Below are 15,071 nucleotides of genomic sequence, written 5' to 3'. Positions count from 1 at the left end.
GGGAGATGAGGTATGGAAAATCCTGAAACATGAAGATGTGGAAGGGAAGAAAGTACAGCTGGAGATATTGACAGCTGGGAAAGGCAAATATTAGCCTTCCCATTACTATTACTTACAGATGAAGGTTTTTGTTAAATGAAATGCTGCAGTATGTGCTGTTTGACAGGTAATGTTGGCATGTCTCACTATACCAACACCAGTAACCGAACCTACATTAATAAAACCATTTAAGCTCACTATTAAGTGATTAGGGTTGTGAGGCCATCCACATTAAGCCTGATTATGGAGCTTCAAAACTTAATGACCGATTAGCCTAGTAAGTGTTTCCAAAATCAGATTGTTTTGCAAACTGCATTCACAACTGATTCTTTGCAGTAAAGAGACTACTTTTCATTCAGAAGAAAAACATTCTAGTTGGCTATATTCAGACAAATAGGCACCAGCCCTTCAGGATGCCATTTTGTTTTCCCCCATCATTTCTTCAGAAAGATATCTATATGTATCTATTTCATAGTAAGCTAAATTACACATGTATTTTAGAAATGAAGATACAGACTCTCACTTTTAAAGAAACTTCAGAAAATAAGATTTAAAGCTTCTGGAGCCTCTTGCACACTAAGCAAAATGCCAATAATGCAGTAATTCAGGCTGGGGCTAACAAAGCCAGTTAATCGCACTTCAGCACACAATGATGAAATCTTGTATCATCTAAGCTACTCACAAGCTGGTACCAAATAAAAAATGTCTGAATTACACTAATTTACTTAAGTGAAAAAATCAGACATAAGGCCCTTGTTCAAGCTCTCACAAGCCTGTGGCTAGTCTACATTTGAGAATTAAGAAGACCCAGCTGTTTTAACACAAAGATAAGCATTTTTAATCTAGCAAGGGTTTATGGGGGATAATTTAACATTTGCCAAGCACTGGGCTTCTACACCAAACTGCTTCCGGGCTTGCATCGATTCAAAGACACCATAAAAACATTTAAGTGGGAAGTCATACCCAACATCCCTAAGGAAACAGAGAAATTACAAAGTGATTGAACAGGAGATTCAAAAGCAGTGCAAGGTATCGCAGTAGCTGCCACTACTCTAGGAAACTCGGTACCAAAGACAGTAGGGAAGTCTAGAGTTTAGGACTCAAAAATCTCCAAATCCCACAGCAGAATTGCAGATTTAACAGCAACACTCAACTACAGCAATGAAGACAAACTCTGAAGTCTTCCAAAGTCAGATCTGGAAAATAACTTTCTTTAGCAATGGGCCTTGTGGGCAGCAGGTTATTCCCCAAATGCCACTCATGGGTTCCCTCCATGGAACAGCTGTTCTGTGCTGCCATGTACATACAACAGCAGCACATGATACCAGGGCAGGGCAAATCCTGTGCTCTGCCAGCACTGGGAGCAGCTCATTTTCAGTACCACCTGAAGTGGGTATTTTTTCCCAGGAGAGACACATCAGTGATTTTAAGGCTGCAAGTGTAAACGTAACTAATTCATTACCCACATGTAAACTGGAATTAATTCATTAGGAGGAGTGCAAACTACCCTGTCAGGAGAAGATACACTTTATATCATTTTTATCTGCAGACACAATGCTAATCAAAACTCTCTTTCACAAAATACAATTCACTACAACTCTACTCAAAGAGTCCAAATGAGTTTCCATCAAAAGCTATTTCTTTCAGATTTTTTTTTTTGACAAAAAGTTTTTATAAAACCAGTTTTACAGCTAATATTTGCTTTTGCCATGATGCCTCAAAAAATTCAAGTCTTGGCTAGCCAGCTGGGATCTCAAGATATGTATCAATCATAGCAAACCATACTCTCATGATTTTTTTTGAGCCTTTCATCCTACTATCATATATTTGGACCCAGTATTTTTCTAGTAAAGATTAATTTTTATTCCACATTAATACAGCATTCAGCGCAACCAAGATTTAGGTTCTTAAGACATTCAGGTTCTCAAAGTTTTGTCACAGTAGATGAAGAATGAAAAGGATTGGAAATTCTCCTGCTTTTAAACACAGAAATGGCTGTCTCAGCATATCCCCAGCTTATGGAAAGGTATTAAAAACAACCAAAACAAACCTGAAAAAAAACTAAAAAAAAACCCCCAAACCAACAAACCACAAAAGCAAAGAATTTTAAAAGAACCCTGAGACTGATTCTTTTTCAAGCAAAAACCATGTTTGAAAAACATCAGCCCAACTGCAAGACTTAGGAAGTTGCAAGGTAACAGGACAGACGACTCCCAGGATAACTTCAGTAGAGCTGGTATTTCTAGTTCTCTGTGGTACCTCTACTTTAGAAATCAGCATCAGTAGCCCAGAAAGAGAACAGATACTGTAGCCTGGGTACATTCTTCAATTCCAACCTCATTATACCAACCACTAAAAAAAAAAAAAAAGGAAAACTACCTCGCTTTCTATGACTTGATTTGACAAGAGAAGACAAAGAGCTCCAAATGTTAAAAAAACTGCCTAAGACTGACAAGTATCAACAATTAAAAGTGAAAAGACCTGAACTTAGTCGTAGTTTAGTTTGACTTCCAAGTTTGTTTTTATTTTTATTTATTTAAGCATTTAAACATGAAGGTTTGACTCCAGGATGGCTCTAACTATACAAATATCTTGCTCTAACCAGGCAAGTTAAAATACACAGACACTTTTACAATGTTTTCTTCTTCCAAATTCAGGGCCTTTTATGTTTTACAGAAAAATTGGAAAAAAATATCGTCAGTGGAAAGAAGCATCAGGCAAGACAAAAACTAATAGTAACCTTAAACATACACACACAAAAACCAAAACCCCCACAACAAAACCAAAATGCCAAAACAAAAAAACAAACAAAACCCATTGCGCTGCAGTACGAATAATAGTCAAGCTCATATATTAAGAAGACACAAAGCAGATCTATGTGCCTAATGAATTTTCACATGGTTTAAAACACAAGGATATCCTAATAACCTGTCTTACCGAAACCAGCCAAGTCCAATACTGCAACTGCTCGAGGCACAAGACTCACAGTTAAGTTTGCAGAAATTTTATTTGTGGGGCAGCTCCAGAATCCAGCACTACCAGTTCGGCAGATCTGAGACAACTTCTACAATGCAAGAAAAGCCTGAACTGCTGCTTTTACTGACGCTGAGAAAGTATCAGCCCTGACTAAAAATGTACCCCACCCTTGTTAAAGGCAACAAACTGATTTGAGCTCAGCTCTTGGCTTCCACTGCATTTCTGCCTAAATAAACTTCAATTTGACACACTAAGTTGGTCACCAATGAAAAGCCTAAGGCTACAAGTTGCTGCAAGAGGCCATTTTCCCTTGGACACATCTGTCCTATTTTCTAAACTGAACTGGAGCTCAGAAAGTTTCTGATGCTCAAAACTATTCACAAGGCCACACAAACAGGCAACTGTATATGCAGATTTCAGAAGCAGAGCTTTGCTAGGAAAGCACTCAAAAAACAGTAGCATGCCACTGTTCTCAAAGACATTTTATTGTAAGTGAATAGTGACTTTTTTTCCCTTTTATAGAATCCTTGGAGAGGTACTCAATTCAATTATGTAATGCTTACAACAGGTTACTTTTCCTGGCTAAACAAGGACATTCCCTCAGAAAATTAAAAACATTCATTTTAAATTAAGACAGTAATGACAGAATAACAAAAATCAGAAGAACATATTTTTACCCTTGGAAAGCATTATTTTCTTCAGTTCCAAAAGAAGGGAGAGAAACTAACAGACATTAAAGAGAAGAAACATTTTCTTCTCATTCAAGATTTAATAAAAATTTCTCTCCGTAGCACTCCACCAATGACAGATGTTTTGCTGTTAGACTTTCTTCCTTCTGGTGTGTCAAGTGTACCAGCTACGTTGAAATCAAGCCCTTAATTCTTTCTAGAGCATCTTTAATGCATAATTTTGTCCCAGCTCTGTCCAAACCATTTTTCTCTTCATCCACTCCCTCATCATAGTGCTTTTTAAGCACTCCTTTTCTTTTGCATTTGTTTTTCATTATTCTCTCGCTTTTGCCTTTTATTCCAAACACCCAGCAGTCCCAATATATTGATTAGCAACAGACATACTGGATCTACAGAGCCCTCCTACTCAAAGCAAGGAGGGTGCACAGCAAGCTCACTACACTGGACTTCAGGAGAGCAGACTGTGGGCATTGTCAGGGATCTGCTTAGTGGAGTACCATGGGATAAGGCCCGGGAGGGAACAGGTGCCCAAGACAGTTAATATTCAAGGATCACCTCCTCCAAGTGCAGCAGCAATGCATCCCAACCAAGAAGTAGTCAGGCAAAAACACCGGGAGGCCTGCATGGATGTACAAGGAGCTCCTGGACAAACATAAGCAAAAAAAAAGAAGCCTACAGAGGGTGGAAGCAAGGACTGGTAGCCTAGGAGGAATACAGAAGAATTGTCCAAACTGCCAGGGATCAGGTTAGGAAAGCTAAAGCCCTCAAAGTATTAAATCTATTCAGGGATGTCGAGGGCAACAAGAAAAGATTCTGTAGATACACCAGTGATAAAAGGAAGACAAGGAAAAATATGAGCCCTCTATAGAAGAAGTGGGAGACCTGGTTACCCTGAACATGGAGAAGGCTGAGGTACTCAATGACGTTTTTTGCCTCAGTATTCAGTGGCAAATTCTCCACCTGAGTCACACATGGCGAAGGTGGGGATTGGGAGAATGAAGAACTGCTCACAGAAGAAGATCAGGTTCAAGATCATCTAAGACACCTGAAGGTGCACAAGTCCATGGGACCTGATGCAGTGCATCCACAGATCCTAAGGGAACTGGTGGAAGAAGCGGCTAAGCCACTCACTATCCATCGTATTTGAGAATTGTGGCAGTCCAGTGAAGTTCCCACCAAATGGAAAAGGGAAAACAAACCCCTAATTTTTAAAAAGAGAAAAAAAGGAAAACACAGGGAACTGCAGGCCAGTCTCACCTTGGTGCCTTAGCAAGATCATGGTGCAGATCCTCCTGGAAACTGTGAGAAGGCACATGGAAAATAAGGATGGGTACGCAAACACTAAGGTCAAACCATTCCTGGCAAATTTGCTGGGTTTCTACAATGGGGTTAAAGTGTTGGTAGATAAGGAAAGAGCAACTGAAATCATCTACCTGGACTTACACAAAACATTTGACACTATCTGGTTATGTCCTTGTTTTTAAACGGGAGAGACATGGATTTGACAGATGGGCCACTCTGTGGATAAACAACTGTCTGAATGGTTGCACTCAAAGAGCTGTGGTTAACAGCTTGATATCCAGGGGAGACCAGTGACAACTGGAGCTCCTCAGGGGTCAATACTGGGACTAGCACTGTTTAACATCTTGGTTGGTGATGTGGACAGTGGGATGGAGAGCACCCTCAGCAAGTCTGCCCACAACACCAAGCTCTGTGGTGTGGTTGGGAAGGGATGGCATCCACAGGGCCTACATGAACCTCATGAAGTTCAGCAAGGCCAAGGCCAAGGTCCTGCACCTGGGCCAGGACAACCCCTGGTACCAATACAGGGTTAGTGGAGAATGGACTGAGAGCAGCCCCAAGGAGAAAGACCTGGAGGTGTGGGTTGATGAGAAGCTCAACATGACCCAGCAATGTGTGCTCAGAGCCCAGAAAGCCAACCATGTCCTGGGCTGCATCCAAAGCAGCGTGGCCAGAGGGGCAAGGGAGGGAATTCTGCCCCTCTGCTCTGCTCTGGTGAGACCCCACCTGCAGAGCTGCACCCAGCTCTAGGGACCCCAAGATAAGAAGGACCTGTCACAGCAAGTCCAGAGGAGGGCCATGAAACTGATCAGAGAGCTAGTGAACCTCTCCTATGAGAGAAGGCTGATAGAGCTGGGGCTGTTCAGCCTGGAGAAGAGAAGGCTCTGGGGAGACCTTACTGCAGCCTTCCAATACCTAAGGAGGCCTGAAAGAGAGCTGAGAGGGACTTTTCACAGGGCCTGTAGTGACAGGATAAGGGGTAATGGCTTCAAACTGAAAGAAGGTAGGTTTAAATTAGATACAAAGCAGAAATTCTTCACTGTGAAAATGGTGAGGCACTGGAACAGGTTACTCAGAAGTTGTAGATGCCTCATCCCCAGAAGTGCTCAAGATCAGGCTGGATGGGGCTTTGAACAACCTGGTTTTGCAGAAGGTGTCCTTGTCCATGGCAGGTCCCTTCCAACCTAAACCATTCTGATTCTGTATTTGCACTTTTACCAATTCTTGCTGCTTCTCTTACCTTCACACCTGGTTGCCCAAAAAGGTCTAAAGGAACAACTTCAGCATTTAAATTCTATCAAAATTTATAGGAGTTTTGGACAGATGGTTTCCAAGTTTATTTTCAAGGCAAGAACCTAATCTTTATCTACAAATCTAAAATAATCATGCCTTGAGTAGCAAAAGTACATAACAAAAGTTACTAAGAATGTACTGGTGGAAAGCTGCAGTCCCACATTTTGGAGGGGTGTTAATTCTGTTGATTAAAATAGTAAGGAAGAAAGTCATCTTTGGGGGATTATTTAGAAAAATTAAATTTTACACTATTTTACTGTATTTGCAGAAGTCTAGTTTGAATACTGGAGAAAGAACACACTGGTCCTGTGCTAAACATAGGTTCAGCACCTCTGACTTTCCCATATTAACCCAGTAAAATGTTTAATGCTACCTACCTGAATCATCAGCTAATCTGCTGATTCTCTCCAACACAGCAATACAATCTCTCTCATCATCACTGACTTCCTTCAAAGTGTCCAGCAAACTTCGAGCCACCATTTGCCTAGTTTACAAGAAAGATTAAAAATCAGCATTATTTGTGTCCAGAAATACAGCTAAATCAAAAAGTTGTGCAATCATACAAGTTTCTTACACCAAATACAATTTTACATATATTCACTCTTAGGTCAGTAAATTTAGTTAGCCCTGCTTTGGGAATTCTTACTTCTGATAAGTACTTCTGGCATAATCTTAAAGAATTGTTAGCTTTAAATGTAACATTGAAAGTATGCTTTCATTTACAAGGATAAGAGAAACCAGCCACCAAGACCAGAAATAGTAATCACTTGCTAAGTGGGCAAACAGGAGCTGAATGTTAGGACATCAGAATCAGCCTTCCATCCTCATCTCTGAACTTCCTAACTTGTTCCATACAAAGCAAAGTAACACTACTGTCATTAAAATGTTTTTAAATAGAGTTCTGAACTTATTTCACAAAAGCATGAACACTCAAGCTGAAGATTTTCATACCAGTGGAGACATTTAAAAGTCAAACTTCATTTGAATGCTATGGGTATATACTGTGAAAATAACATGCACTACCCAACCCATGTGTACCTGAGACATACATTAAGCAAAGTAGAAACATTAAGAAGATATGAAATAAGTCATAATCAATTCAGTTACTACTTCGAATACACAAGACAATTTTCTATGGAATAATTTTTGAGTGACAAGATTTGGGATTTTGTCTGGTTCTGTTCTGTTGCAGCCTATGTTACAAAGTCATACCCATCAGGTACCTAGACAGCCCTATGAACAATGCAGCTGGGAATGTCTTGCAATCAACCTTTCTCCTCAAAACCAGCCTGCAATGGTGTAACTCTTTTGGATATCCCCTTTTGGATAACATGGGTTGACCATCAGTTCAGAGAGCTAGCAGGATTATCCCTGGATAATGGAATGGGAATAGGCCAGTGTCGAAGATGCTGGTAGATCTGGTAATGCCCTGAAACAAAATGCTGAAGCACCAAGTGTCAAATGCCAGTTATTTCCAGAACTGAAGGACAGAAACACTCCTAGGATGTAGCCTAGGTAGAAGCACTGTTAACAAAGAGCAGTGCTGTAGACAAGAGCAAAGGCATACCTAAACTTTATCATGTTCACTACAAACAGTGAACGTGAGCAGTGGTCACCAATTGGTAAGAAGAGAGATGGTTACATTCCTAGTGAGCTTAAGAACTTCACAATTCCATGCAATCAGAGAAAGGCAGTCAGTTTCCATGAATTCCCAAAGCTAAGCAGACATTTCTATTTTCTCCAACTGAAAATCAGTAATTTAAATATTTCACATTGGCCACCTGCAAAACTAAACTGTTTCAGCATACAGATGTATAAAATCTTCTAAAATACAAACTGAAGAAACTGTTTGCCTTTAACAAATTTCCTCTCCCTTGCTCTTTTCAACTTGACAGAAGTACAATATCTCTCAGCAGAGATTTTGATATGCAATTAAAGTTCAGCCATCAAAATCCTAACAGAGGGAAACAGACTACGTGACACACTAACCTAGAAGCAGAGTTGACTTGGTCTTTTAAAGGGCTGGACACCTCTGAAAAGAGAAGAGGAACAGATGAATCAATTTCATACGCCAGCCTGCGGGGACATGTATCTCCTACATATTAAATGTAGTCCTGGAAGGTGAGAGACAAGTCAACTAACCCACTGAATCTCAGCAAGTAAGGAACCACAGTGAACAGCACTACAACCCATCTAATAAACAGCACAAAATCCCATCTGACTCCTGGGGACTATGGAATGGCCCTCTACTATGCTGGGAGTTTTGAGAAGTTCTCATCTTCTCACAGAACTTTGTTAGTAGTATCCTGGATTATAGTCGCTGAATGCCACAGTGTCTTCGCTAGTTCCTGAGGGTTGGACGTGTGGCTATGCAGGAAACCATAAACCTTCTCAAGAGGAGAAGAAGAAAACAGAAATCCTAACCTGAAGTAGATTTGACCTATCTATTAAACCCATTCAACTTATTCCATGCACTAAATGTAGCAGATGGCCCCCACCTGCATCCAGATGGTATTTCCCTCTTTGGATTGTAAAGGAATACATGGATCTACTCTCACAACAGGCAGATTCTGGTAAAAAGCAAAACAACAAAGGGTACCAGGGTAAGCTAAACTCACTTCAGCAAACCTAACTGGGTAGGCAGCCAGTAATCACAGAATAAACTCTTAACTCACTCCATTCATTCATTCATTCATTCATCCATACATCCATCCTGTGTACTGGGAGATGACAGCCACTCATGCTCTCCAAACATAGGCCATAATCTAGTTCTGCCATTATCCCAACAATCTCCCAAAATTCTTCTTGTCTCAAAAACATAAATACAGGACACAGCTAAACCTTCTTCGTATTTGCCACAGGCTATGACCTGGCACATGGGCAACTACTGTAGAATGACTTGAGCCCTGTAAGCTCCCACTTGGTGCCAGGACTAGAAGTTTGATCTTCCTTCTTGCCAGCCAAGCTACAGAAAGCCTACAACAGAGGATGCAGTGAACTCCCAATGCAGAGTACCGTAACACAAGGCAAGAGGTAGCTTGCCCTGCAACTTGCCAGGTGAGTACCAGGGGAGCATTTCTGAATTTTTAACATAGCTCTGAAGGATTATCTGTCTGGTCTAGACACAGACAAAACAACAAAAATAGGTGGACATGCTTCATGTTGCAGAGGCAAGGAGGTATCTCCTGTAACAGGGAAAAGAGGTTAAGCAGGTTTCTTCTAGGGATAATGACAATGTGTTTGCATAAAATGCATTCTAACCGGGAATCAGACTCCTTCAAGCACCCATGTGACACACATTAGTCCACCACCATTAATGATGACATTAGTGATTTGAACAGCAAATATTCTGTTGCTGTACATTATTTATAGTTAATGAAGGCACAATTTGGGACAAGGATTAATGGCTTCTTGCCATTGCCCTCCTGCCACTGGCTTGGGTTTGTGCAGTACCTGCCTCTAATGAGATACTCACTAGGCTACACTAAGAATTTCTACCTTTACACATTCTCAGTGCCAGAAGAGTTGTCTTCATCACAACAACTAACAGAATTGCATCTTCTTGCCCATTCACTCAGATCTTGTACACAGTTCCTCTAGGGCCAAAGAGACTTTTGCAAGCTGTTTTGGCAAGTGATGCTTCAAATCAGTAACCCCACAGCTGTGAGCTCTTAAAATGATTTATTCATCATAGCTGAGTTTGGTCTATGACTGCCACCTAAACAGCAATGCATCTATTTATCCATTAAATAGTTTGCACACCAAAGAAAGGGCAGAGATCAAAGGCTGCAATGTAGCATGCAGTCCAAGCACTTCCAGTACTATGTGCAGAAGTGGAGGATATTCAGCAAAATTCAAATTTTCATGATCTTGTCCAAACTTAGGGAAAACTGATTGTTAGGATATCTTGTAGGCACACAACTGCAATTAGCAGCAGGACAAAATGGGAATAGATTACAAACATCCTACCTTTATGGCCAAATGCAGGTGACAGGTATTTGGAAGACTGTACACACAGACATAATATATGTCTTATATATTGTCTTATGACAATATACTCTGAGAAGAACTACAAATATCTTTGCTTTGTTTAAACTCCTTTGAACATCATTAGCCCTTTAATAAATTTCTACTTTAGAATGTAAATTACTTCATCTGCACAAGGAGTGAATTTAGCTAATAAGCATATGTTAAAAAACTGAAACAAAACCAGAGATACTTTTTTTTTTCTTCAACCATTTTTTCAGAACTTGTAAATCAAAATTTCAAAGAATCACAGAATATGCTGAATTGGAAGGGATCCATAAGCACCACTGAGTCCAACTCTTAGCCCTGCACAAGACATCTCAAAGTGTCACACCACGTGCCTGAGAGCACCAATGACATTCTGTGTTTAAATTAATACTGGCAGTAGTAACTGAGCTTGGCAGTGTTTTCCCCAAACAAGCTCAGAGAACATTCAGAATAAACTCCCAGTTTCAAAATCAACATCTCTGTACTCCTAAGAAGAAAGGCTAACCATGAAGAAGTACATTCAAGTATTGCTGAAGTAATTACGACTTTTCTCAGTGCTTTGGGAAGGTTCTGTCCTTGGTTAGTTCGGCTTAAATCATTTTAACATACACTTAAAAGGTAAACTTTCTCAAGATATATTGTTATATGTAAGTGATTTATTTGGTACGCACAGACCTGCAAATTTACGTGCAAAAAAAACCCCCTGTTTTGAGGTTTTTCATTTTTACTACATTTTATTCTTGACATACAGTAGGATCAGGAACACTGAGACAAAAACAGCATAAAGTTAGAGATCAGGAAAAATAACCTAATTTATACTAAAACGATGAGAAATGTCCCTGTCAGAACAAAGCCAGTATAGTTTCACCTGCATGTCTTCAGCATGAGTTTAGCATTTCCTTACTGCCAGTACTCATATACCCAAAAAAGAAACCACACTGGGCTAGGCTGCAGAGACAGAAGGGAAGGGAGTGGGGAGAAAAACAACTGCAGCTGTGGAGAACCAAATTCTCAATTAACTTGTTGGTTATAGTCTGATCATACCTAAATGAAAATAAGGCAAAGTAGTCTCAACATCCCACAAAACTGTCTTAAGAGAGGTTTTTCATATACATTACAGCAGGGATCCTGTAATTACAGCATTCTTCTGTTTTAGTGGGGGTACTTCATGCATGCAAGTCCCAGTTTTAAAATACAGTTCAATGAAGTTCCTGTGAAAGTGTTGTTTATAAGATGTACATGAGTACACACATATGCTTAATCCCTCTTTGAGATCCAGTATATCCTCACTTACTACTGTTCTATGAGTATTTTAAGCTTGACTGTTGCCAAAAAACTTTTTCAAAGGACATCAGGTATTCTCCCAAGAGAAAAGCAAAGATGTACTTCAGAACACAAAGGAGCCTGGCAAAAGGATAGTTTCAAATTATCTACGTAGATATGCAGATACAGTCTTGATAGCCAAGACTGACCATACTCGTGAATGAAAGTATTCTGTCAAGATCTGCTTAGGTCTGAAGAGAAAAAGCAACAACAATTCCTCATAAGCTTATGAAAACGAGGGATCTGTGTTCAGGAACTGCCTCACTATTCAAACAGATTTATTGGTGAGTGCTGTACACTTCTGAGCCTTCTTAATGAGGAATGGAAGCAGGTTCATGGCAAGAAAGATTAGAAAACCCACAAGGGATTTTAACATGAAAAAAGAAAAGAGACAAAAGCTATGCTCCAAACTGCACTAGCAACTAGCAACTGGTTTTTAAAGCAAATAGCAAAAGGGAATTATCATCCTTGTATGTATGTACACATACCAGTGCTACCACACACAAGAAGACCCTGTGTTTTAGGGTGATGGTTTTGGCTTTCTGCTCAACATCTACTCTTGCTGCAATCTGATGTTGGATTATTAAGGCATATGCTGGAGATGCTTCTCAAATCTGGTCTGGAGGCTGGCTCTTCAATAATCAAGCCACAGCCAGACTCCCTCTTGCCTTGTTTTACAGACACAACAGGGGTCATTTATTGTACTATTTGTCAGGTTCCCCTCCATTCTCATAGACTAAGGCAACATCTGTGGTGCTCATGAGCAACACCCAAACCAGTAAAAATGTAAACCATAACATAAAAGAAATTGTCACAAAGCAACTCCTTCCACCACTTCGGAAGCTGTTAAAGGATTCCCTACCTCTCTCTCTTTTTCAGTTCATCCTATCAAAATGTTTATGTATTTAAACAAAGAAGACATTCCTATTTCCAAGTCCTGTCTCCTGAAATTTTTTAGGACACAGATACTGATTCATTTCCATCTCAGAACAAGTGGCGAGGGATCACGAGTGCTCAAGGATTCCACTTAAAGGAGACTAAACTTTTACAGTAGTTGTTAAAAATCCCTTCACTCTAATCATTCAATACAATCACAGGCTGCAAATATGCTGCACAGGTAGATGACTAACCAGATAGAAAAGGATAATAAAACCAAATGGAAAGAGAAATAATACCTAAAATGAAATTTAAAGATTAAAGCTGCCATACTAAAAGCAAATTCATCCAATTAAAGGGAAGAAAAACCATCTTACCCTAATTTACCCAGACTCAATGATTATGTTTCAAGAGTTTGGGATGTGTAATTTGAAGCTTCCACAGAAAAACAGGTTCCAGGTCACAGAAACAACCAAAACACTATTAACTCAATCATAGTATTTTAAAAATTTTAAAACTACTCATTAGTAATTGGATGTGCTGATACCACACTAAGACATAGGAATAAACAAATGTAATTTAATTAACCTTTTTCCTATTAAACAGTCCAGTTCCTCTGCTTAGCAAAAATCCCTATTATTCTGAGACTGACTAATGCTGAATCATCATAAACCGACTGCAGTAGCTATTATCATTTATTGTGATCTAAGTGCTACTCACAGTTATACCACTAATAATTACCATTTTCTATTTCCTCTATTTTCTTATGCTACATAACACAACAGAGAGAGCTAGGATTAAAAAACCGTGTTTGTACCAGCAAAAATAATCCAAACAAGCAAACACAGGAAAAAAAAAAATCAGGAAAAACTACAGTTACTCTGATCACCTTCCCTGCAGGAAAGCACAGGATGCACAAAGCTGGACAGACTAATCAAAAAGATTCCAAGTTTATGTATGCCCCATATCCAATGCAATCCATACTGAGAAATCAGATACAGTTTTTTCTTAGGTGGGGGCAAGTAAAGTATTAGGACCAGCATTCTTGGTTAAAATTCAAGACACACAACCTGAGTTTCTGAGTTTGTTCTCCTACCTACTGGCTTTTATTACATAATTGTCACCTGGAACCCTAAAGGCTTCTCTTCCCTCCCTCTCCATGAAAGGTCAAAACATGCAAAAACTCTCTCCTGGTAGACAAAGTGCCAATTTCAGCTTAAATTGTAAAATACAACAAACTCTGGATTTCAGGAAAAAAACAAAATTTGAAAATGAGGCATATTTCAGAACTCATCTGTGCATACAGGTTTATGCAGGTTATAACAAGAGAAACCATTCTGCAATTTTCAGCTTCGATTCAATGGTATGTTCATACACATAGTGTGGATTTTAAGTACAGTTCACGTGACTAAAGTTAAGAACAGGGCTAAATCCTTTTTGAACCCAGGCCATGAACAACAAAACAGAGGCCATCCTATTAGGTGGCTGATCATAGACTTTGCTTCTGCCTATTACTGTATTAAGAATTTAACACTCAAGCAAACACACTTCATTAAAAGCTTACTTGAAGCCCAAACTAAACCACCAGAATAAAATACCAGAAAATCTCAATGTTTATGTATTTTATACGTTTCTGTGATCCTGTGACTGTTCACAGTTCCCATTAAAATAAACCATGGGTTTGTGTTCCTCCATTTGAGTGCAGAGCGTCTGAGTGCAAGGGGATGGGATGGGATGTGTGTCCATCTGAAGTATGCTAATACCTGTGCTTTTAAATGAAACAACCATCTCAGTGGCAATGCAGAAATTAAAAGGGGAAAATGCAGAACACGCTATTAACTGAGCAAGTTCACTTTCAATAATCAGAAGCAGCAACACATAAAACTGTAAATTACAGAGGAGATTGATACTGAAATACAGTTCTTGGGTTTCTCTGGCAATCTACAGCGCTGTTCATCATGCTCTCCTGACCTTTCATGAAGTATTTTCTTAAACTCACTTTCACACAGAGTCATGGATGGATTTTACTATCATCTTACAGTCCTGTGCCAACAGGAATGTTAGCATTTGCAAAAAAACCTAAATGATGTGGTCCAATTAATGAAGAAGTTTAAAACATCCTTTACTACAGTTGCTTAAAAGGTGAGCAAATGTTTTTCTGTTCCTTAATATTTTGCTCTAAGAAGGAGGAGAATGAACAAACAGAAGGAGGGGTGGAAACCAAAGAGTTTTGTAGAAGTGTTGGGTTTTTTGAAATTATTTGTATTCCATGCAAATCAACTTCAGTCAGATTTTAATCAGATGAATAGTTTGCATACTATTAGCCAGACAGGACATTTAAAAAGCATACCTGTTAAATATGTTCTCACTTGCAGCGTACTTGTCCAGTCTTCCCAAAGGCGTCAACATTTCATCTTGTGAGACAAAGTCCAGGGCTGAAGGTATAATAATCACATCAGACTCTGAGCTGTAGTCATCCACACCAACTATCAGAGACATCAGAAATATTCCTTATAATCACAGTAGTTTGACACTAAAATGATGTCTGTTGTTGGTCTG

The 15,071-nt window shown here is 39.4% G+C and overlaps 1 protein-coding gene across 11 annotated transcripts in view; it reads right to left on the bottom strand.

Moving 5' to 3' along the window:
* The window catches only part of PPP4R1 (protein phosphatase 4 regulatory subunit 1), a 65,567-nt gene that overhangs the window by 35,465 nt on the left and 15,031 nt on the right, over nucleotides 1-15,071 (bottom strand). For 6 of the 11 annotated variants that reach the window (XM_069004432.1, XM_069004434.1, XM_069004433.1 and 3 more), the window contains 2 exons: nucleotides 14,863-14,947; nucleotides 6,677-6,783 (listed from right to left, as the gene is read on the bottom strand). In XM_069004432.1, coding sequence (XP_068860533.1) covers nucleotides 6,677-6,783; nucleotides 14,863-14,947 — 192 coding nt within the window. Of the gene's footprint in view, nucleotides 1-6,676; nucleotides 6,784-8,288; nucleotides 8,332-14,862; nucleotides 14,999-15,071 lie in introns of those variants that run through there. The other 5 variants (XM_069004428.1, XM_069004438.1, XM_069004430.1 and 2 more) reach the window with 2 other exon arrangements.

This window comes from Aphelocoma coerulescens, chromosome 2 (assembly GCF_041296385.1).
Source record: "Aphelocoma coerulescens isolate FSJ_1873_10779 chromosome 2, UR_Acoe_1.0, whole genome shotgun sequence".
Taxonomy (NCBI): domain Eukaryota; kingdom Metazoa; phylum Chordata; class Aves; order Passeriformes; family Corvidae; genus Aphelocoma; species Aphelocoma coerulescens.
This window is presented reverse-complemented; position numbering and strand designations above follow the sequence as displayed.